Consider the following 24,918-nt stretch of genomic DNA (forward strand, 5'->3'; position numbering starts at 1 on the left):
GGCGTACACACTGAGCCGTTTGCCCCCCCAGAGCGTTCCGGTTGCAGGTCTATCCACCTTGGGACCCGTTATCGTTTGCGGGGTCCGTTTCCTCGGTTCCGTTACGGCCTCGTGTGAACGAACGGGCTATACGCGAGAGAAAAGTAGCAGATACAATCCTTTTCGTTCTCGTGTAAACACCGCCTTAAAAAAAATGCAATTTTGTTTTAAGAAAATTAGCTTGTTGTGACTCTGAGTTAGAATAATGAGATGAACAGCCCTCTTGCTAACGGCAAACTGCAGGGGGGAGCTTCAAGGCATAGTAAAGAATATGGGTTTTAAACTAAAATGACCCTTTCTTAAATACCTTTTATATTACATATTTTAAGGTTTTGAACTTTAAAACATGTTTCAAACTGCCAAGCATATCTTTTGACCACATAGAGCTGATGAAACGTCTTACTGCTGTCATTTACAGTAAAGTGGAAACACAATTAAGGAGTGTCAGACATGCTGAAGCACTGATTCAGCATGACGAACGCCAGGAGCACACGACTGACTTTGATCTCCCTAGTTGCAAGTCTTAAAAAGTAGCAGTCATTTGCACAGCCAAGCAGAATAAATATGTATGGCCAATTAGCTAATGTTAGCCTTATATCACCTGTGGCATCCTTCACTCTGCTGGTAGAAACTGTTGGCAGGGAAAACAGGGTTCAGGGGGAGTGGCTGTACCCGTAGGATAGAAAAGGGGGAAGTGACGTCTGACTCAGAGGTCACGCGGCTGTGGAGAAGAACGTGTTAACCCACATTCTGTTACTGAGTTTAGGCTAGTTAGCTAGCAGGTTTATTGTTTTGGGTGCAGTCACTTTTGCCTCCACTTGCTGTTCAAATAAATGTTGAAAGAAAAAGTAAATCTGTTTACAGGTCTGTTTCATATGGGTGTTCAGAGATATATCCATAGATTTAGTCCCTAATTTTGCACCAGATTGATGCATTTAACTTCAACATTTAAAAAAAAATCTTCCCGGGGGACCACTCCGGACCCCCCTAGAGGAGGTGAGGTCCACCACCTGCCCGACACCCCCTGTTAAATTGTCTCACCCACATTGAGGATGCTTCCTATGCCCATGTTTTATTCCATGTGTCAAGTCAGGCAAATTGGGTCCAAATGTTATTGCATCAATGATCTGTTAACATTAAAATGAATAAATATATGCTGTAACTATTTTGCTCTAGGCAACTCAAGGGCTCAGGTAATGTGATTACTTTATGAATAATGGTCCAAAATAACATTAAATGCATAGGTTTTTTTGTTAAGTAACATACTTTCGTCGCCGGCCGGCCGATACATGCCGCACATTAAGTGGGCCTGTCTGTCAATTAATCCCTGGGCCACTTTTTCCTCCCAGTCCGCCCCTGCATGTCATGATGGAGGGGAGAGAGAAGTGTGAAGCACTCGACTGGAAGTAAGTCAGACAGTCTGTTAGGTGGTTGTGAATGTCCATCATGCTTCATCAGGATGGACAAACTGGAGTCATTGGGCGTGTGTGTGAGTGATGAATGACTATGTGAGTAATGGCTGTTGTGTTATTAGGTCAGAGCTGCCCGTACACATCAAGAGCTTCTGTGTGTGCGTGAGTGTGTTACATTTCAGTGTGTTTTCCATGCTTACACAGGGCTTTCTGTCTAATGACATAGAAATACACACACACACGTTCACACACACATTCATGTTCCTTTACACACACAAACATTCATACACCCGGACAAGTGGGTGATTGTTTTCTGGCTTCAGCATGGAATTTTTCAATGTAGCTTTTTATCCCTGTTGGGAATCGACACCTTATTCCTCCCACATTCCACAGGGGAACGGAAACCACTGTATGTGGTTGTGTGTGTGAGTGTGTGTTTGTGTGGGCATGGTGATGTCTGAAGCTATCAACAACAGCAGCCATCTGGTAATAATTCCACTGGAAACAATGGTCATTATTCATTGACTGATACAGTACATTTGCAGATATGTACATTAGATCCTGTAGGAAACAGCTGCGGAACAAAATGCATTTTTCTTACATTTAACTTCCGTCGTGACTCAGCATTACAAGGCACATTGTCACTAAATCAGATGTCAATGTTCAATTTCACACATCAGTTGCTCCAAATTGCAGTGAAAGCAGAACACAACACATTGTGTCTTCTAGACTGCTTTATAATTGCCTTTAAAGGAATCGTTTTGTTTTTTTTAACATTTTAGGATATGATTTTCAAAAGTGGGAAGATCAGTAGCACATATCTCTGTCCGCTAAATACAAAGCCAGTAAAAGGTTGGCTTAATGTTTAAGATTGGGAAGAAGCCAAGAAACAGTTCGACATGCAACCTGCCTAAACAACATTTTTATTACATTTTTGGTACAGATTAAACAAACAAGATATAATGTGTTCAGTCGTAGGTGAAACGTTGAAAGCTCAAAAAACATTCCAATGTAAAAAAATGTGAAAAGGTTTAAAGACTGTTTTCAGATCTGCCTCAAAATGTAACAGGCTCTTTTTTGGTCCTTGTTAACACATTTCCCAAAAGTGTAATGGTAATCTCAAGAGTAGTTTTTGCTGACTAACAAAGAAACTGACCAATAACATAACCTCATAAAGGAGGTAATAATCAGTCGGGTAGCTTTAGAGGAGCTGATTGGGCGGTCTTCCAGTCTTGATACTTAGCTACATTTACCATCATATTTATGTACAGAAGTGTGTGTCATCAATCTTCTAATCTAAAAAACAGAGAGAAAAAAGGGGCACCCATCCCAAAATCCCAACCTGTTACAAGAGGCGCGTTCACACCGCAGTACTTTTCCCACAAAGGTTCATCAGAATTTAGTTCAACTAAATACAGATCGCGTTCACACTATGGTTCACACCGGAATAATCCCTGGGGGAGGATTAGGCAAATGAAGCCGCTGACGTCACTTCTTCTTCTTCTGCTTTGGGTTTACTGGCAGGCCGCAAACCACGGCGTATACTGCCGCCCAAAGTCCCCGGCCGGAAGTCCCCGGAGTTGGGAGCCTTCCGAGTAAATCGCCAGAACGCCGACACCTCCTCATCTCCACCGCTCCCATGTTTATTTTGTGTTGCCATAAATTAGTCTCTCTGCGTTTTTGCGCTGGGCTAATGCTAATGCTAATGCGAGGATAATAAAATGGCGGCTTCACAAAACTTTTTGGGAGTTTTACGGGGCGTGGTTTGCAATCCGCCCAGCCAATCAGACACAGGAACCTTTTTCTCCCACGAAAGTCCCTGCTCTCTCGCAGGGACGGAAAAGGGGGTGAAAATGTTCTCATTAGGCGCATTCACACTGCGGTACTTTTCCCACAAAGGTTCATGTGAACTTAGTTCATGTGAACTCTTTTATCGCGTTCACACCAAAAAGAGCCGGTACTAAAATTAGTTCATGTGAACCTTTTTACCCCCACGAAAGTCCCTGCTAGAGAGCAGGGACTTCGTGCGGCTCTCTTGTGAGAAAAGAGCTATATTTCTGATTGGCTGGGCGGATTGCAAACCATGCCCCAACTCCGGGGACTTCCGGCCGGGGACTTTGGGCGGCAGTATACGCCGTGAAGTGGTTTGCGGCCTGCCAGTAAACCCAAAGCAGAAGAAGAAGAAGTGACGTCAGCGGCTTCATTTGCCTAATCCACCCCCAGGGACTTTTTCCAGTGTGAACGCGATCTGTACTTAGTTCATGCAAACTAAAGAGTTCACATGAACTAAGTTCACATGAACCTTTGTTGGAAAAGTACCGCAGTGTGAATGCGCCTTTTAACTCATTTTAGTTCCGGCTCTTTTTGGTGTGAACGCGACATTTCGGAACTATATCGGAACTAAAGTGGGAAAAGTACTGCGGTGTGAACGCGCCTAAGGGTGAGATCAACAAAAATGGGTACAGTGACAATTATAACCCTTTTTAAAATGCTTTAACTTTGTTGTGGCTAATATAGAATACTTTTTCAATCTTTAAAAAAAAATGACTCCCTGTCCGTGACCTTTCCTAACACTAGAAGTCCTTGAACATCATATTCATAGCGTACCGTGCATTCAGACCGATGAGTATTCATGTTAGAATATAATGAATTTCTACAGGAAATTAGGGGTTATTATAAGAACAGAAGGTTATTGGAAGAGATGTCTTTGACTGTCCTGCTCTTCATTCGCTCTCCATTTATCATACGAGCCGATTCTTCATTTACTTATTCCCTCTCTTCCTTCTCCTTTCTTCTCTGTCTCGCTCTTTTCTTTTTCCTGGCAGAGTTCAGAGTGGTGTTACCATCTGTCTGTGATGTGTCCTGGACGCGACTGTGCGAGTGTTAGTGTGTGTGCGTTCAAGGCAGGATGGCCAGGCTGAGCTGGAAACGGGGCTCAGATGGAAAAAGAGGGAGTGTTTAAGACAGAGAAAGAACAAAATCAACAATTACAAGAAAAGATAGCGTCAGAAAGCCACAGCTGTGTGATCTACTAACCCTTTCAAAGAGCCTGTCAGAGCTAGAAGACGACCAGCTGAAAGGAAATACATACAATGACACACAGCTGTCTTCAGAGGAACGCTGTGTGTGTTTCTGCGTGTGTCTGAAATGGATATCAGTGACACGTCTTTACAGAAATGAAAAGCATATCCTTAATGCATACTGTGTGTGTGTGTGTGCTAATAGCAGCTTATAACCATTAGTCAGTAGCTCTTTAGCAGGGATTTCACTCAGCAGCATTTAATTGCAGCACTTACGTCATTCAGTAATCTATCTCTGGCAATGGATGTGTGTGTGTGTTTGTATATGTGTGCATATGCATGTGTTTGTGTTTGAGCTACGTTAGCTGTTGCGGAACATTATGGCTCGGGTCCTTTGTGTATCTGCTGAATAAATGTGTGTTCCCCAAGGACACAGCGTGTATATATATTACTGCTGACGTAACCGTAGGGGGGCTCATGTGGTTCTCGTGCTGTGTGTGTGTGTGAGCACATACGTTGACAGGTAGGTTTAGTTCAGCAGCTTGGTTCAAACCCTGTTGAGACACATTGCTTTTGTGATGTTGGTTCTTGTCCAATTAGGTGAAGCCATGTTATTTTCCACTTAAGATGAATAGACGTGGTTGTTGTTTTATTTAGTTTTTACTGCTATTATTATGCAAGAAAAGAAACCAAACACAGATTTAGCTCCTTTTGGTCACAACTCACCCTCATTAAGCCTCGGAAGATGTCTTGTTCTTCCTGTGTGCATGTTTATATATAACCCTGTGTTTACAAAGCTAACAGCAGGTGCAGTAATCCCTATTCACATATCAAACTAAGCCCCTATTCATCCTCTACCTCTCTTTTTATTAGTCCTCTGCAGGATATTCACTGTAATCCCCCCTGTATTTTACAACTTTGAATTAGTCTCTCTCTCTATTTTCTGTTTTCTCTGCCTCTCACATCTTTCTTTCTTCTACATTGACATGATGGGACTTGTTGTATTTCACTGGAGTCCATGTCTATGCAAAGGTGTTATTATCGACGGCACATTCGGAAAAGTATTAATAGTAATCTGTCAGAACGAAAGGATGTCTTCATTCTCTTTCCATGTGTCTATTATTTTATTATTTTCTCATATGTTTCAGCTTCTTCTCTCTCTTGCTCATTTGAGTGTTTCCAGTATTCTGTCATGTATCTTGTACACCTCTGTTATTAGAACTGAATCTGGGTTTTGATCCAAAGTCTTATTCAAATTGGGAAGGACACCACACTACAATGAACCCAATGGGAACAAACAAATGTCATAATCGCCCTCACCCACGCAAAGAGGTTTTCACGCTAACATGAAATGGAAAATGATCTTGTTGATAAGGAAATTGCACAATAAACACCAATGGAAACACACCTTTGAAGACTTGGCATAATCTTGCCTCAAGTTTAATTGCACAACAGGATTAGCTCGACATTTTGGGAATTATGCATATTTGCTTTCTTCTTGAGTGTTAGATGAAGGGTTGATACCACTTTCATCTTTCAGGAAGCTAAAGGCGGCTAGCCCAGACTAGCATAAAAACAAAACAAACATCTTTGTGACATTTAGTGAACTTCATAGGTTTTGATTGACTGTTTTAAATCCATAAAGACAGAGCTTTGCTAAGCTAAGCAAAGCTCTCTGGCTGCTTGCCCCAGCTTCATATGTACAGTATAGATATTAGCATGGGCCGACTTTTGATAAGAAACCAAATTAACACATTTCCCCAAAACAACAATTACTTTTGAATTGTATACGTAGGTTTGGACTTTCTGAAGTGAGCAATGTGGCCTTTGTGACTCAGGCATACAAAGCCATACTTTCTACTTTCAATTTTTTATGAAAAACCATAGCAGGTAGTAATGATCACTCTTCCCTTTTTTGTTGGTGGTTGAAACCTGCTTCATTACTTTGAACCGATACAGGAAAAACCCTGCTTCATTACTTTGAACCGATACAGGAAAAACCCTGCTTCATTACTTTGAACCGATACAGGAAAAACCCTAATCTGGTTTGAACTTTCATGTTATTCAGTGTGTGTTTGTATATAACTGGAAAATGCTGACGTCCCCTGTTCCTCATTTTCTCTCTCTCTGTACTTTCTCAGGTAGGGCAGTTCAGTGAATTTCTCCATGAATGTACGTCACAATGATGATGACAGACCAGATTCCACTGGACTTGGCTCCGCCCCCCCTCCTGAACGGGGAAGTCCCTCTCATGCCTCACATGGTTAACGGTGACGCAGCGCAGCAGGTAAACACTCACTCATTTTGCTTTCAGTTCACTTGCAGAGTGATCATTCAAATGCATCCACCTCCTTTCAACATTCCTGTGTTGCCGTACACACACGCCAACCATCTCTTTGTCATTTCGTCACATGGCTCTTTGGTTGTTGCCACAGGTAATGAACAGCTGCCAAGCGTGTACAGTAAAGCATTCGTCATGTAACAGGAACAAGAATAAACACAGGCCATATACTCACATCTCTCAACACCTAAGACACTTTGTGCTAGTCATGTAACTAGCCCTGTTGACGCATCCCAAGGCCTTAGCTTAAATGGCTCTGGAAAAGGTTTGCTCTGAAGCTGACTGATCTTATCAGAAGCCGCAGAGCCAACTGGATCACCTTCAAAGTGCAAAGCCCCACCCAAGCTCTGCTAACTTGGCGAAAGGAAGCGATTGACGCAATTCAAAGCAAACCAGTTAATTGACATGGGTCTAATCCTGTTGCCACAGATATATTTTTGATCCGTGTGCTTTTTGGTACGGATGATGATGTGTATGCATTGTCCCCTGCCTGTTCCCCCACAGCCCAGAGGAAGCTCGGTGGGAGTGCTCTGGCTGCGACACACAGCAGTTAGGGAGCTCTTTTGATTGTAACACCCTGCAGTTTGAAGACGGTGAAGAAGTGTGGAATCAGCGATCTAGACTGATGATTATACAGATTTGACTCTGCATGCGTGTGTCCATGGTTGTGTGTGTTTGTTTGTTTATGGGTCTGGGTTACACTGTGTGTGTATCTCTTACCCTGTGTGGGCACACAAGTGTCTGTGTTGAGTCTGAGTACATACTTCTGTGTTTGTGTTTGTCTGTCCGCCTTCCTATCTGTGTCTACCTGCCTACACCTGTTTTATGTGTGTCTATCTGTGTCTGTGTGTTCCTGTGTGTGTTAGCGCATGCAAGCAGAGCTATCAAATACAATCTTAGGCTAACATGTAATGTTTAAAGAACATATATATGCCTCGTGGAGTAAATCTTCCAAAGAGCCAAATGGCCACATCCCATCTAAGCTCGCTGTAACTGTAATTCAAGGGAATTTCATATCGAGGGTGTCTTTCATTTTCCTTTCTGCAAAAGTGAAACGCATTTCTGGGTTTCACCAAACGTATTTTATGACGAGTTAGTTTCTACTTATAGCCCTTGCTTTTGGTTTTAAACTTTTTCCAATTACAAGAATATAATGATTTGTTAGTATTTAAGTAGTTGTAAGAGTTTCTACCCTAGGGGGAAAAAGGGTGCTAATGTAGCCTATAGGCGGATCTGTTTTCTGAGGATTCACCTCCTTCACGTAATTGAGTATCAGTACACAGCATTTAGTGCAATACAAATAAATCTGGCCCTCCTTGTCGATTCCCATATCTAACCACTCCATTGGCTCGTTTGGTGACATTAAACTTGTGCTGGATTGGCCTTAATAATGCTAAAATAGCAGAAATGACATAAAATTGCAATGTTCTCTAAAAATGTGCTATTCCCTTGAACACGGACTGAAATGCAGCCTTGGGATTTTATTCCTGGCTGTTTTTAACATCGAAATAAATAAGTAGTTCCTAATACGAGGAAAACATTTGCGATGGTGGCAGGTGACCCGAGTGTTTACCTGCTGCAGCCAAAGGTCACCCTGCATTTGGCAGATTGCAGGAGCTCATTTCCTTCCCTGGCTGTAAGTGTGTTTGGCTCCAAAATATAGAACATATTCAACTTCAAAACACACTGTAGAAGATTTTATAGTAAGAAACAAGTAAATAAATATAAAAAATGTTTAATAAACCATTAGCTGATTTTATATTTACAGTTTCAGTGTCCAATCATCTTTCAAAACACAACAACAAAATCACTACATAAATATTTTACACATCGCTCCACACACACACTCACCCACATGGTCTAATATAGGGGTTTTCTCAGTCTTTGGGAAACATGGGTCGCCCTGTACTATGCTGGGGTTCCCATAGCAACAGCATCCGCTGCAGCAGACAGAGCAGGAAGCGTGGATGTGTGTGTGTGTGTCTGTGTGTGTGTCAGAGGGAGAGGAGCAGGTTAGCGCTGAGATGGGAGAGCATGCAGACACTACAGGAAAAGCGATATGAGGATTTTACGACGGCACACCTGTAGAGCATAGACAGGGCTGTGGTCGTGTGTGCATGCATGTGTGCGTGAACACATGTGCGTGTGTGTGATGGAGGGTCACTTGTTTCATGTCTACAGCCATGTGTACACTCTCAACAATCTGCATGCGGAGAATATGACGGTAAGGTGCATGCACACACCCTTCCGGCATATTCAGCAGTGACACTGGGAAATCAAAACAGTGTCATATATTTTGGTTTGTTTGTGTGTGTGTGCCACCTGTTTGTATGTTAAGTGGTGGTGAATGCATCTCTCTATGTGTGTAATATGTGTGTGTGCTGGTTTAAGTGTTTTTCCTGTAAGTGGTGTTAAAAAGGAAAGCCACAAATCAGGCTGTGTGTGAGACAGCATCATTGTGTCATCATTAGCTTACCTAACACCTCCTCCATATGTCTGTGAACTCTGTGTCCGCCCTACTCTGGGATCTGATAATTATAGTGTGTTATGTCACCTCTGCAAGCCTATTGGCTGCCCAGCAGGGATTCTATCATGTTCTGGTGATTGTTGAAGATGGACGTACGTTACGGGCGTCATGCAAGATACAGTTATTTTCATCGTTGCTTTCTGATTCTCATGTATTGAATCATATCTGTGTTTTTCTAACTGTGTGATTTGTGTGTGTGCTGCTACAGGTGATCCTGGTGCAGGTGAACCCGGGGGAGACGTTCACCATCCGGGCGGAGGACGGCTCACTGCAATGCATCCAGGGTCAGTCCCACCATATACTGTGTATTATCATATCAACATGTGGCCTGCTGTCAGCTGTGATCTGTGTCACTTTAAGACTAAGTCATTTACAGCACTTTAATTACAAGCTTGCTGCAAATGCTTAAGTAAACTGAATGAACTGTTTATTGGAACAACATCAATGGAAAAGCATGACAGCAAATCAATTTGACAATATGTATTTATAAAGGTTTCCCTCCATTGGGTTCCATTTATATTTCTTTATATAACAATCATATTATATAGACTTGAAACTGGATTTGATTAGGTAACCCAGACAGGGAATATTATGGTAGTTTTTTTATTCTGTGGCCATAAAGCAAGTCTCTTTGCCTGTACACAATAATGTGTTTCCATTGTCAGGAGTGATATTAACATGTTTGATTGACATTAGCCTAAAAGTTCTTAGTCCCTAGTAGTAGTCTTTTAGGAGAGTAGTCAATAACGCAGCACTAATGCCCCGGCCACACGAGGACGAAAACGGCTAAACGCATAGGATTAACGCAAATGCAATCGCAAAACAGCTTCCGTCCACACGCAATATTCACCGGATAGTGTCTGCCCACACGAGACAGCTCCGTTTAGCTCCAACCGCTGGAGAAGCTGCAGTACATATGCAGGAGCCTGTACGTGGCGCTGTAACTTCCTCCTCAAAAGCAGCGAAGAAGCATGGTTGTCATGGTTGCCCTTCTGGTTATTCTCCGCGGTGGGGGCCGAGGGAACCGGGCAGAGTTTTTCGCCAGTCAACGTGTATTAAAGTTTAAACCTTCCGACAAAATTATAAAAGTGCCGGTCAAAGGTCTTCTTTGTTATTTATTGAGCTTTAAAACAAATGAATAACGACTCTATATAATATAATAATAAAATACACGGAGCCTCTCTTTTTCCTCCCTCTCTTCGGACAGCGTCAGTGACTGTTTCATGCAGCAGCTGATCCAGTAATGAATGACCCGGCCGACAGTAAAAATAAACATATTTATAACTAGTTTAGGTAGTTTGAGAGGTGTCTCCGTCCTGTCAGATTAGACTTCACTCGCGTTTATGTCCATATCGAGAGAAAGATAAATAATCTGAATTCAGTGTGCAGTTTACTTTGACGCGGGGGTGAGCAGCAGAGGTGGGGAGAGGCGGGGCTATTGCCTCATCATTATCAGAAAATGATCGTATAGGGCGTACACACGGAGCCGTTGGATCCCCCAGAGCGTTGCGTATGCCGTTCTATCCACCTTGGGACCCGTTATCGTTTACGCAGTCGTTTAGTACCGTATTCGGTCGTCCTCGTGTGGCCGAACGGTCTATATGACACTAAACAGTAACGCAAACGACCGTTTTCGTCCTCGTGTGGCCGGGGCATGAGGGTGAGGAAAAGGAAGTGAGGGGGAAATGCTTGGCTGTTATCTTCTCATACAATACAAAGACTAGTTGATAGCAAAGTCAGGGACAGATTGGGAGTGGAGAGCCATTGTCTCTGGTTGCATCTGATATCAGTTCATTAAAAGAATGGAAACGTAAGCCACTTAGAGGCTGTGAAAGGCAGAGGTGGCAGTAACATGGGAATTCCCCAACTTTCGCGTCTCACTTTGATGATGTCAGCACCGTAAACTGCTACTCAGAAGCTTTGAAAGGGCGCCTTTGTTTTCTTCCCAATCTCTCTCCATCAGTCTGTCTCTTGCTTCTTCTCTCGCTCTTTCTTTGCCCTCTGTGAAGGTGTTCTTTGAGTGAGAGCACTTTTGGCACTGACTCTCCCCTACAAAAAACTCTCTCCCTACCCCCCCACACTCCTAACTCTATGTTGTAACTAATTACAACCTACCTCCTTTTCTCCGCCCGCCGTGTAATTCAATTTCCCCCTGAAATCGAGGGTTCGCTCTATGCAGGGCTTAGAGGCACGAATGATGCCAGATAGACACCGTGCATGATGGGATGGTCGGATACAAAGATGTGCAGATACGGTTTACAAAGACCTCCAAAGATATGGATCAATGAGATGCAGAACGACGGATAAAGACATATAAAATAACGCCTGACTGCATACAGTAAATAGATTAATGTGGTACCAGACAGTGATTTGCCAAAACACATTCAACATTGACGTAGTTGGGGTCTGGCAGTTGTCTGTTTATTTGTGTGTGCGCACTTGCTTGCAACATTTAGCATCCAAAGCACAGTGTGTTTCTGTGTTGACTTTTTTTAGGGCCTTTCAAAACAGGCGACGACAGTTAATTGGGCGGGTGGCTGGGGTCTTGGGGTCGTGTTTGAATGCACATATTATTAATGTGAAGGGCCACACACACACACACTCTCTCTCTCTCTCTCTCTCTCTCTCTCTCTCTCTCTCTCTCTCTCTCTCTCTCCGTCTCTATCTCTCTCTCTCCGTCTCTATCTGGAGGAGGTCACTGGGTTTAATGAGAGGTGGAGTGTGGCAGTGTGTTCTGAAGGCGTGCCGAGGCGCTCTTTAGACAGAGACTCGGTGTGATTACTGAGACCTCAGAGCCCCGGGTCTGCGCCTGCTTGTGTAGTTGTGTGCCTGCGTGTGTGTTTGCACTCCGGCATACTTATGCGCAAGTGTGTGTGACAGAGAGCGAGTTTACAGAGACCTCAGTGAGGGCACAACCAGGGACCAGCTTTTATATAAAGTAACCTCTGTTTAGCTGCTGCACTGCGGTGCGCGCATGCAAACACACAGACACACAGACACACAGACACACACACACACTCACACACACAGATGGTTCGCCAAGGCAGAACCAGCCTTGAGACGTCGACACAGCGAGCAAAAGAGTCCTCACATTCAGCCTTCCTTCTCCTCTGCTCTCTTCTCTTTCTCCCCCCCCCCCCCTCCCTTAGCAGACCTGGAGCAGCAAAGTGCTTATTGTGTATGTTGGATTGATGTTAAGTACTGCTCATTAACCACACTACCACTAAATGCTACTGGCTGCATTATGCTCTTTTATTTGGACTGAGCGTTTACACAGAATTCCATAACCTCAGAGCACAGACGCCCTATTCAGAGCGGCAATCTGCACAGTTGAATAATTCATGTTTGCTCTGAAGTGTAGAAAAGTGTTCAGACTATTTCAAGAGTTGTCAGATATTTTGCTGATATGCTCTCCTCGCTGTTTGCCGCTTTCTTCCAGAGTCAGTAGCTTAATGGGTGTTTCTTTGTGCCCCCTTTGCAGCAGTGAATCAATCAGAACAAACAACTTTTCCGGTATCACTCTGTTAATCAGCATGTGTCAGAGTCTACATATCCTCATCCAGTTTAATCAGCCTGACCTCTCGGTGCTCCGTGGGTCAGCTTCGACTGACCCCACCCCCCGACCTCCTGCACCCAGTCTATCTCACACCGTCTCTACTGGGTTGCTCCCATGTATACACACTTCACCCTCCTTTACCCTCCCCCTCTCCCTTTCTCTCTCCCTCCCCCACTAAGACCATTCCCCTGAGCTTTCCCACACTCACATCAAAGGACAAGACTCCAGAGGGTGTGAGCACCCTCCTATGGAATGTGAGTGTGTTAATGTGTGTGTGTATGTGTGTGTGTGTCTGTGTATGTGTGCATTTGTGTGTGTTTTACAAGGCTGTGTAGGTTTACTGTGTTGTTTGGTCTTTGTTGAACTTTTATGGGGGATGATGAGGCCGGGGGTGAAGAGCAGGATGCTGAGCCCTGCCAGGGAGGATGTGACATCATGAGGCATGGGTGGCAGCGGCTACAGCGTCCTGTGGAGAGCTTGGGCATGGTTGAGATTAAGGATAGTCAACAGTTGATTGGCTTGATATTTATAACAAGATGCATCCTCTGGTGGACTAACAGGATGTAGCTACTAAATGCACAACATCTCAAGAGAGTAGTTGCCAAGAGGTTAATCTGTACTGCATTTGCTTTTGTTTGGCTATGTTTTCCCTTTGTTAACCTCCAGAAAACAAACTACATAGTCCTACAACCTATTACACTATGGATAATAACCCTATTAAATATCTTCAGTAGTAATCTGAATTAATTACATTAACAACAGTTAAACTTGCACACACTGACTCCTACTCCTCCTACTGACTGTGAATGCAGAATGCATACAAATCCATTTTGACTGCTGCATTGGGAGGCGTGTGGCGCAGTGGATAGAGCCTTGGTGTTGGGAGCAGGGGGTCACAGGTTCAAACCCCACTGCAGTCAGCATGTCGTTGTGTCCCTGTGGGGATTGTCCACAGTATTGAGTATGTCAGTCGCTTTGGATAAAAGCGTCTGACTTGTAATGTAATGCTGCAGTTGCATGAAGGGAAATGTAGTCCTATGCTCTGCTGCAATCCGGTTAACACAGGTCGTTTTTATTAAGCAAACAATGGTGATGGTGGAAGCTGCCAGAGTGAACTCAGTGATCTGGTTCCTGCAGCAGTTTGTGCACATGTTTCTTTTCTCTGTCCAGATGACACACATGCAGAGTGTGAATCATTTGATGGTCTGGTTTGTGTTTCACCTCTTTGTTACTCTCTCTCTCTCACTGTGGGTTCATCCTTATTCTGTTATTGCGTCTCTCTGAGCTCCTGAAAGGACATTTTTCTGCTCAGAGTTGCTAAGGAGGAGAATACACTTAAGTACCAAAGTCAGAAGGCTATTATTAGAAAGATACCCCCCTATCACACTACTGGTGTGGGCACCAATACAAAGCAACAACTGAGGTGAAATATTATCCATCTATTTCTTCTATTATCAAGTTGGGTTTATGCTTAAAATAGATCTGAGTGATGATCCATTTTCCCTTTAAGTTGTGCATTGGCATCATTTTAATAGTAACCGCACAATTTTCGAAGGATCACTGTTTCCGAAGCAAATTGATCTATTGGACCAAAATCCCCTCTGATCCACAGACATGTGTGCACTGCGATTGCATTGAACCATGTCCATACTGTGATAATGCTGCAATCATTATGTATCAGCCAGAGGTGACTATAGCTGTAATGTGAGCTACTTTAATATTCAACAAAATGGCTTTGGCCAGTTATTGTCATTAAACATAATGAGGCATTATCATAACCTAATTGATAAATGCAGATTCAAATCATGCACATTTAGTGTCTGATTAGTAACTGACGTCAATTCACATGACCCGTGTGTCCTCCTCCTTGCACCTCTTACCCGTTTCTTAAGTGGGAGGGGCTAAGCAAGTATAGGAAATGAGGAGGCGATGAAGGGAACTGGGATGAACCCTGTACTTTTCTGCCCTTTCATCAAACGGCGGCCTCTCTGTCCCTTTATCTATTTTTGTCTCATTTCGTTTGTCTCTTCCTTCTTCTGTGTTTGTCTCAGTGAGATGGACGATGCTCATGTCCATCTCACTGCATCACTACACAAGCAGTCTTCTCCCAAAGTGTGCTCATCTACGCTCTGATCACTTTGATGTAAATGCAAATAGCTGGTTTAGAGAAATATGGTGGAATCTGGCGGCTTGTGTTTACACCAAGCCAGATGGCTCTAAACAAGCTGGGGGGAAGACACAAATACATTTATTCTCAGAAGGGCTTAATTAGAGTCCTGTTTTGGACGGTCCCGTTTCAGCTTGGAACTTTTCTAACTCGCAGTAAAACCCACCCGTATGGGACGGAGCTGGATTGGAAATTTGTGCTAGTTTAGTGTCTGGATGATGTTTCTTAGTTGGCGTGTCAGCTGAAAGGATTTACAGTTTGTGTATTGAAATGATCAGAATTTAGGGCTTATTTTGTCAAATTAAAAGTTACATTGTTCATCACAACGGTACAACACAAAGTCTGCAAGGTTGTGGAAGTCTTTCCGTTTGTTTGTCTTTGTGTGAGTGTTAATGGGTGTGCCTAGAAAAATAAATGAGTGTGTAATTATTAAGCAATTACATTTAGCCCCAGGTGTGATGAATCTCATAACCGATTAGTGTATTGCATTTTGATTTAGTGCTTTAAATGGACAGGCTTTGTGTCCATGTTGCCTTACCAGACATGTGTACAATAACATTAACGTTGCTTATGTTATATTCTGACTGGTTTGTATAAACCCTGTCAAAAAACACTGTATAAAACAGCACCTTTTCCTGATCTGAGGCCTGTTTCCTGATAGCAGATATAGATATTCCAATGTTTTGCGATCGTCTATGAAATTCCAATTGTTTCATTTAGCGTAAAAGCAGTGGATTCTTCTCAACTCATAAAGGAATTAAATGTATTAAATTTGACGTAGTACGTTTTTTCATGTATCAATATCACACAGTTATATATTGAAACCTGCTCTAAATACTTACAGTAAAGCTCCCTTCTTGTTTCGATCAGACCAATAAACCATACTAAACATTTGGCAAATGGAATTACATTTTTTAAAACTGTACATTATTTCTCTCATACTCTCGAAAAGTTGGTTAAACTTCAGGACGGCTGAGTCTGTATTTATGGAATATTCTTTGCTGGAATAAAGGGTAAGGGGATGGGTGGAGGGACACATGGTGGAGATGTGGATCATATATAAAAAGGGGGTGGTATTGTGTGTAGGGAAGATGCATGTAATTTTACCTTGAAAGCCAGCCAAATATCTTTTTGGGCAGAGGACTAGCCCTGGAGCCAACTGTAAAATCATTCCTGAAGGTGTGTTTATTGCGATTGTGTGTGTTTTAAATTTTGAGTTATGTCCTATTGGATTTGGCAAAGTAGTCACCATGGGAACGCCTCTCACTCCAGGTGGTGTGCACTGGAATGTGGTCCCTCTGGGCACTGTGTGTGTGTGTGTGTGTGTGTGTGTGTGTGTGTGTGTGTGTGTGTGTGTGTGTGTGTGTGTGTGTGTGTGTGTGTGTGTGTGTGTGTGTGTGTGTGTGTGTGTGTGTGTGTGTGTGTGTGTGTGTGTGTGTGTGTGTGTGTGTGTGTGTGTGTGTGTGTGGCATACCACAGTCTTTCTTTTATCCAGTATTAAAGAAACAGGGACAAGGTGGATGGGTTTGGTTAATTTGGCACAGGGTAGTTAAGAGCTTGACGTGTGTGTGTGTGTGTGTGTGTGTGTGTGTGTGTGTGTGTGTGTGTGTGTGTGTGTGTGTGTGTGTGTGTGTGTGTGTGTGTGTGTGTGTGTGTGTGTGTGTGTGTGTGTGTGTGTGTGTGTGTGTGTGTGTGTGTGTGTGTGTGTGTGTGTGTGTGTGTGTGTGTGTGTGTGTGTGTGTGTGTGTGTGTGTGTGTGTGTGTGTGTGTGTGGCAGAGAGAGAGTTGATTGTTGTTGTATGCCCTGCCCAGCTCTAAACTCAATGCCCTCACACTGTCAGGCATGAGAAGGCAGAAGGAGGAAGGGAGGGGGAAAGAAATGGAGTGGAAATGAAAGGATAGAATGAAAGAAGGTAAATAAAGGGAGGGAGACAGAAAGAGTGAGTGAGAGAGAATCAGACGCTGCAGGTCTGGTCGTGTCTGTTGCCATGCATTCCCGGGCGAGGCCACTTCCTCTACGAGATGACCCTAGCCACCCCTCTGCTGCTGACTTGGTCCGGTCTGCCAGCTCTTAGAAAGGGTGTTTTGGGACTGACCCACTAAGGGCAACATTGGAGTGGGATGGGTTTTGGACGTTGGTTGGGAAGAGTGGGCTAAACTCTGGAGAATACTGTGTCTGTCTTTGTATGTCAGACTGTGTGAAAGTGGATGTGTGTGTGAACAGCAGCTGTGCAGAGGAGAGAGCTTGCAGAATCTTCCAGGGATGAAATTCTTGGCTCCCTTGAAGCTCAGGGTACAGCTGGAGCACTTCTCCCTCCCTCTGCCCTCCTTCTCTCCTGCTTTTCCTATCGTTCTCCTTCACTCTTTGCCGTCCTGTCTCTTGTTTTTTTCTCTGTTATAGTATTTTCAGATTTTATTTTTCAATCCTACACTCATAACTCATGCTGGGTTTTGTAGATTTGCGTGCTGTTCTCTGAAATTGAACTAAACCTCATTGTAACACTCCAGGGCCCTTTTTTACCCTGTCCACATGTTACTCATGCAGCTTTTCTGATTCGACTTACTTAGCGGTTGAATCTTTTTTTTTATCACAAAGGGCTGTGGTGATGATAAGATGCATAAAAGGAAAGTAGGATTACAAAATGAATATTTCTCTCAGTCCCTGATCCCTCCTGCACAGTTGCATGGAAAACACATGGGATTGTTTACATCATGTGTGTTTGGATTTCACAGGGAAGCCCCTTTGTTTTTTGCTTGGCTCTGATCTGATTGGAGGGGGGATGGGGGGTGTCAGTCAATGGGAAGACCTAACCACGGAGGTTGAGGAATGATTGGAGGCACTGGTAGAGAAACTAGTTGTTAAACTGAAAGACAAGTTAGTTTTCACTTTCCAAGTATCGCCCGTCTAGCATTTACACAGAATCTGTACCATTTATATGCATTTCCTTGCTTGTCTGATCACCCGTCGCCATGGAACGTGCACATTCCCCCTTGCACACACAGGCAGTTGAATTCAGCGATGAGGAGTGGGGGAAAGCCCCTGCTAATCTTGGACTTCCAGTCTTTCCTTCTTTCTTTCCACTGAGATTCACACGACTTCTCCTCTCCCCTTCTCTCTTTCTCCACTTTCTCCGCTCTTTGCGGTGAACACAAACTCAGTGCTGTTCAGATTGTGACTCATGCAACAGAAATGCCCCACATTAACATGTGGAGAGATAGAAGGAGGAAAGTGGTGGGGGGGGGGGGCATGAGAGGAGAACGGAGGGAGAGGAGTACAGCTGGGTACAAATGAAGCAGATTGTGCACAGAGGGAAAACAATTGGTAACGGAAAGCATTGCTGTTACTTTAGCGGGTCAAGGTCTGAGAATTTGGTACATCTTGGAGAAGCGAGCAGGCAACGATTGTTGGACTCTGGGCCTGTTTACACACCAACAGCTGTTGCACTTCTTTGCTCTCTCTTTCTCTCACCCCCTCTCTTTTTCTAGACATGTAGAGTTGATTAGGGAATGGATACAGTGAGTCATAAGTGTCTGGATTGCGTATATTTGACTGTGCACGTGCATGCTTGCACATGTATGTCAGAGGTCTGCGCGTGTCCACGTCCGTGAAAAGTAAAAGCGATAAGTGGAACAATAATATCTGCAAGCCCGACAATAGCCTTATGTGATACAACTGGACAAAGATCTAGGGTGTGTGTCCTATTCAGAGTTGTTATGTCTGGATTTGCAAGTGTATTATAGCTGCGTGTGCCCACTTTGATTTAATGTGTTTTTGCCGAGGTGACCGTGATATTTGTAAGGGTAAATTATTCCAATGTCAGTGCGTTCTACGTGTGTGTGTGTGTGTGTGTGTGTGTGTGTGTGTGTGTGTGTGTGTGTGTGTGTGTGTGTCCATGTGTCCATGTGTCCATGTCAGCATAAAACGGTATGTCCATGTGCCCAGGTGTTAATCAGGGCATTTCTCTGTGGTTATGAAAGGTGTTGATCTTGGTCAATGTGAGCCCTGTACATCTGTGCCCATATGAGTGTGTGGTTACTAAGGAATGTGTGTGTGTTTGCGCATGTTAAGATCTTGAGAACAAAGCACGGCTGGGCTCTGTGTCCCTCCAGACGTTACGTTGCTCTCCTCCTGAGCTGACCCAGCACCCTCCTCTGGGTGGGGAGACCGGAGAGATCTGGGTGGGGGTGTGGGCACGCACCCAGGCTGCGACCAGAACACTAAACAGATCTAGGCTTGTATGCTTGAGGACCGTTTACACAGCGATCAGGCCAGGATAAGATGTAGCTGTCTAAGAATTTTAACCCCTTGAAACAAGTTGAAAAGTTTTGATCGTAGATGAAGTCATTTAGAAGAAGAACTAAACAATTATCAATAATAAAAACCTCTTAAGGACAAAGTTGGTCACTTTGTTGAATAATATTTTGTATATCCTGGCTTTTGAGTTTTTCCCCCATAAATCGGGTGTGTCTCATCTCAGGAGAAAGCTCACCATTTGGATTCAAATATATGTTTTAGAAATTCAAAGAAAAGAGTGTTAGGTTTATAATAACTTGCACATGTTTTCCAATGCACTGGGGCTTTTGAGTGTTAAACACTTAAGCGCTGCTGCCGTCTTGGCCAGTTGTTCCTTGTAAAAAACAGCAGTGCTTAAGCTCATTGGGACTAACCTGAATAAATAAATAACCTTAAAGTAATAAATAAAGTTAAAAGATGCCAATGTTTCTCAAAGTGTTTTGGAGACTTGTGCAGACCTGGAGATTCATATTAGAGGAATCATTCATTACTTGAAGCACCACACATTAATTTAAAATCTTCCAAACTATTCCAGATTTATGAAGTGCTTATTCCGAACATAAAATCCACAACTGTTGTTTGAAGTAGCATAGCATAGCATAGAAATACAATGATGATTTCACTGGAAACATAGCTTTCATTTGTAATGATTTAATGACTGCCTTTAGGTTGAATGATGAATAGGAAACATATTTATTTCTGTATGCATTAACTGTCAGATTTAGTTTTATATGACATACATCTTGAAAATCATAAATGTTAGATGGATGGATGACTTCTTGGTAATATAATCAATACAATGTAATCCTCTATAGCCAATCAGTGACAAGGAACCCAAAGACTTTGACTTCCCCTGGGGAAATACTAATAATAATAATAGCACTTAATGCACAGGTCTGACAGTTCTGAGTGGCAGTAAACCTCGACCATCAGACCCATACAGCATTTGGCTGAGAAGGGTGATTTTGCACAAGCAGGGGTGGAACGATTTTGCCACTGTTGTTGCAAAAGGCTTAATACTTTATAGTTTATTTCATAGTAAGCATGCTTAATTTGAAATTTGAGAACGATCCAGTGGGCTAGTAAAATACAGCTCTGTTTTTAGAAGCCTCATAGCGATGCCTCTTCTCTATAATATGCTGATGTCAGATGTTGATGAAGTCGTCATGGCTTCGATCATTTCATCAGCTGGTTTAGCTGAGAACGCTCTCCCCTAGTTCTCTTATGGCACCGTTATGCAACTTGGAGCTTGGAGGCTATAAGTCGAGGGGCTCACTCGTCCTGAGGAATGTGTTCAAACACACACACACACACACACACACACACACACACACACACACACACACACACACACACACACACACACACACACACACACACACACACACACACACACACACACACACACACACACACACACACACACACACACACACACACACACACACAACACACACACACATTAAGCGTAATACAAACTGGAAGGCACATACAAATATGCATGTGTACATACAGTAAGACCCAGTGTTCAAACCTAGCAACTTTGGAGCTTATGATTTACATTCCACAGCAAATCAGCAGCCCGCTCAAATTACAGCACAGTCAGGATCCAAAGTGTGTGTGTGTGTGTTTCTTTATGCACATGCGTATAGGTTTTTGTTACATGCATATCCAGCCCATCAGCTGTGAATGCATTTGTGCATGTGTTATTCCTGCGTCACCCTGCAGTGTTGGTGTCGATTCTGTAGGCAGGGCAGCGCAGGAAGTCCGCACTTCCTCCTCCATCACTGAACCTCACCCTGCCCCCGGCAAAGATGTCCGCCGGACTTGACTGACCGGAGATGGGCCAAAGGGCTCGTGTGTGTGTGTGTGTGTGTGTGTGTGTGTGTGTGTGTGTATGTATTTAGCACCAGTCTGGGATGTGTATATATACAGTACACAATGCTATTTTAAAGTTGTCTCCCATATTTCCTGTCTCCTCTTCTTTTTTTATCCTCTCTCTCTTCCACACTTTGTTTTCACTACACCTCCCATCATGCACCACTTTCTTTCTTTCTTTCTTTCTCTGTTTCCTTTTCTCTCCCAGGGCTTCTTTGAGCTGTATCGGTTGACTACAGGATCTATAGGGATTTGTATTATTTGTATGTCTTAAATATAACAATAGCCCATGCTCTACAGTGTGTGTGTGTGTGTGTGTGTGTGTGTGTGTGTGTGTGTGTGTGTGTGTGTGTGTGTGTGTGTGTGTGTGTGTGTGTGTGTGTGTGTGTGTGTGTGTGTGTGTGTGTGTGTGTGTGTGTGTGTGTGTGTGATGTGTGTGGTGTGTGTGTTGTGTGTGTGTGTGTGTGTGTGTGTGTGTGTGTGTGTGTGTGTGTGTGTGTGTGTGTGTGTGTGTGTGTGTGTGTGTGTGTGTGTGTGTGTGTTGGCCCGGCAGCAGAGGAAGCTGTCGTGGGAGTGTCTTTCTCTTGGTGCTCCGAGGACAGATAACATTACCCTGCTGATGCTTACATAACTTCCAGGCCATACCACGTCAGAACTGACACACACACACACACACACACACACACACACACACACACACACACACACCACACACACACACACACCCACACACACACACACACACACACACACACACACACACACACGACACACACACAGACAGACACACACAGACACACACACACACACAGACACAGACACAGACAGACACACACAGACACAGACACAGACACACACACAGACACAGACACAGACACACACAGACTCAGACACACACAGACACACACACAGATGGTTCGCCAAGGCAGAGCCAGCCTTGAGTCGTCGACACAGCGAGCAAAAGAGTCCTCACATTCAGCCTTCCTTCTCCGCTGCTCTCTTCTCTTTCTCCCTCTTTTACTCCTTTTCACACACACCACCTTTGTATACCCTATCAGAGCCCCTCTAGATGTGTGTGTGTGTTGTACTTTTTTTCCTAAGTCTGTCTATTTAGTAACGCTATGTTCTTTTTATTGTCTGTGTTTTTGGGAGATCCATCTGAGTCCAGTTGTTTTGTATGTAGGTCAGCTCAAAAACAGGCTGCTTCGGTCTGATACACACACATGGACACACACACACACACACACACACACACACACACACACACACACACACACACACACACACACACACACACACACCTTCCCTTCCCGAGAGGGTCTGCGTTTCCTTTCAATGTGGCGACCACATGTGCGGCGCTGAAAGTGTTTCACTCAATGCTGCTTCAGTTCCACAGACAGAACACAAACCGAGACACACACTGTTTCAGTTCTGTGGATCAATAGATGAGTGTGTGTGTGTGAGACCAGGACTCTTTCTCTGTTTGTGTGTCTGTGTTGTGCTTTGGGAGCCCAGTGGCGGCTGTATTTGACAGCTGCATCATGGGAAACAACTGATGTGATGTTGCATCATGTCCTCTGTCTCTGCATATATGAACAGTACATCCATGTATGTGTGGGCAGCTGGACAAAGTCACGAGTAAATGCCAAGTCAGTTTTTTTTAAAAACAATTTGTATCGAGGAGTTGAGCATATTAGGTTGTCTAGTTGACTGAGGTTGTGTGTGTGTGTGGTATTAAACAGGATGTTTACCATGGACATGTGTATATTAGTTTAATAAATCTTTGACTCTGAAAAATGTGGTGTTTGTGTGATAGCTTGTTCTATTTCTTCGACAACAAGCTTAGGTTCATTGTACTTCAAAATGTATTTTCTCGTTTAACTTGTTGTACCTTGGGACAGAGTTTTTCCATTTAACACCTGTCAGTTTTCCTTTATACGTTTCCCTGTGCGTCAGAGTTGTTTTGTCTCAACTCATCACCATTCCTGCGGTCGTCTTAGTTGCTTTAGACAGCGGCTCTTAAACAAATATGTGCCCGAGTCACTAACCCTCAAAATGAACGCACATCAGTGACCACCATCACAGCAGGATTGTTAAGCCATAGATGTTGTTTTTAAAGTTTTGTATGGAATTTAAAGTGATATGTTTGTAGTGATTTTCCACACCTTGTATAACACTCCATTAGTGGTATTAATATGTATCAAATAGTTTAAATATTGATAACAGAGCAGATGGCAAACTCGGCCTGCCTCTGTAAAGCACAGAGGATCAGATTAATCATTGATTTATTATAATATTATATATGTTTGTTATTTAAACCATAAAACCTGGATCAGGGTGTTCTGGTTTAAATCAATTTCACAATGTTATTTTAGGACTATTTCATGACATCTTTTAATTGACATGATTATGATGAGATCATCTAATTAATGTCTCTTGCAGTAAACTGTCTTCCAGCATTTTGATTTACACCTTAAAAACTCTTAACAATTGTAAACAACATTCCTCAACAACTACTGTATTCATTCACAAGTCATTAATTAAGGCATTAGACAGAAAATCATAATTATTTTATCACTGAAATCCAACTAATGATAATACAGTATTACATTATTACCCAGGCCTAGCTCTTGTAACTAATTAGTAACATCTAATTTGATATTATGTATCATATCAATCAACCAGAGAAGGAGACCCCCTTTGTTGCCTCTCAAAGCGCCATTTTACACATGGTTATACCCGCAAGTTCCTTAAGTCAGTGGTTCTCAAATGGGGGTACGCGGACCCCTAGGGGTACGTTGGAGTACTGCAGGGGGTACGCGGACCCCTAGGGGTACGTTGGAGTACTGCAGGGGGTACGCGGACCCCTAGGAGTACGTTGGAGTACTGCAGGGGGTACGCGGACCCCTAGGGGTACGTTGGAGTACTGCAGGGGGTACGTGAGATTTATTTTATGTTAATGAAAGAAAAAACGTAATTAATGCATTTAGGCAAGGCAAGGCAAGTTTATTTATATAGCACCTTTCAACACAAGGCAATTCAAAGTGCTTTTAAACACACATTTAAACAAACTACTAATAGTAGATTAACTACTTTCTTCAAAAGTGTACAGTAACTCTGGATAATAAAATGGGAACAATAAACGGGGTGCTCTCTTTTCCTCTCCCTCTCCTGACAGCTCGTCAGGCTCGTGCAGCTCGCTGAACCTGTAATAACTGACACGACAGTAAAGAATACATATATGTATAACTAGTTTAGCTAGTTCCAGAGTACATAAACTAGCTAAGTGTGTTAGGTCTAACTCTTAGTGTATTTTCCTCCACTCAACGCTCCGTCACAGCGGACGGAGCTGTGATCATGCAGAGCTGCGTGTTCAGCAGCAGCTGATCTGATCTCTCTCTCTCGTCCGGTTATACTTCACTCGCGTTTATGTCCAAATCTATCAGATCTAGCTAGTTCTAGTTAATTATATGACTGCCTGCTTATCAAAGGACCTAAACAATAAGAGTTGCTTGGCAACGGCGTGTGGCCGCAAAGTATAGCATATATGAGGGGTCAAAATCCCATTCTCATAAAATGCTCATATATCTTTTCTCTTCATTCCCCACGCCCCAAAGTAAATAAATATACTAATTTTAGGAAAAGTAACAAAGTTTGAGCAGTGTGGGTTTTATATGAACAGAG

The 24,918-nt window shown here is 43.3% G+C and overlaps 1 protein-coding gene across 1 annotated transcript in view; it reads left to right on the forward strand.

Annotated features, from left to right (window-relative positions):
- LOC117536197 (fibronectin type III domain-containing protein 3B-like) overlaps window positions 1-24,918 on the forward strand; it is a 106,491-nt gene that overhangs the window by 19,052 nt on the left and 62,521 nt on the right. The window contains 2 exon segments of the mRNA XM_034200964.1: window positions 6,613-6,758; window positions 9,548-9,623. Coding sequence (XP_034056855.1) covers window positions 6,642-6,758; window positions 9,548-9,623 — 193 coding nt within the window. The 5' untranslated portion in view covers window positions 6,613-6,641.

The sequence above is a fragment of the Gymnodraco acuticeps genome, unplaced genomic scaffold, assembly GCF_902827175.1.
Source record: "Gymnodraco acuticeps unplaced genomic scaffold, fGymAcu1.1, whole genome shotgun sequence".
NCBI lineage: Eukaryota > Metazoa > Chordata > Actinopteri > Perciformes > Bathydraconidae > Gymnodraco > Gymnodraco acuticeps.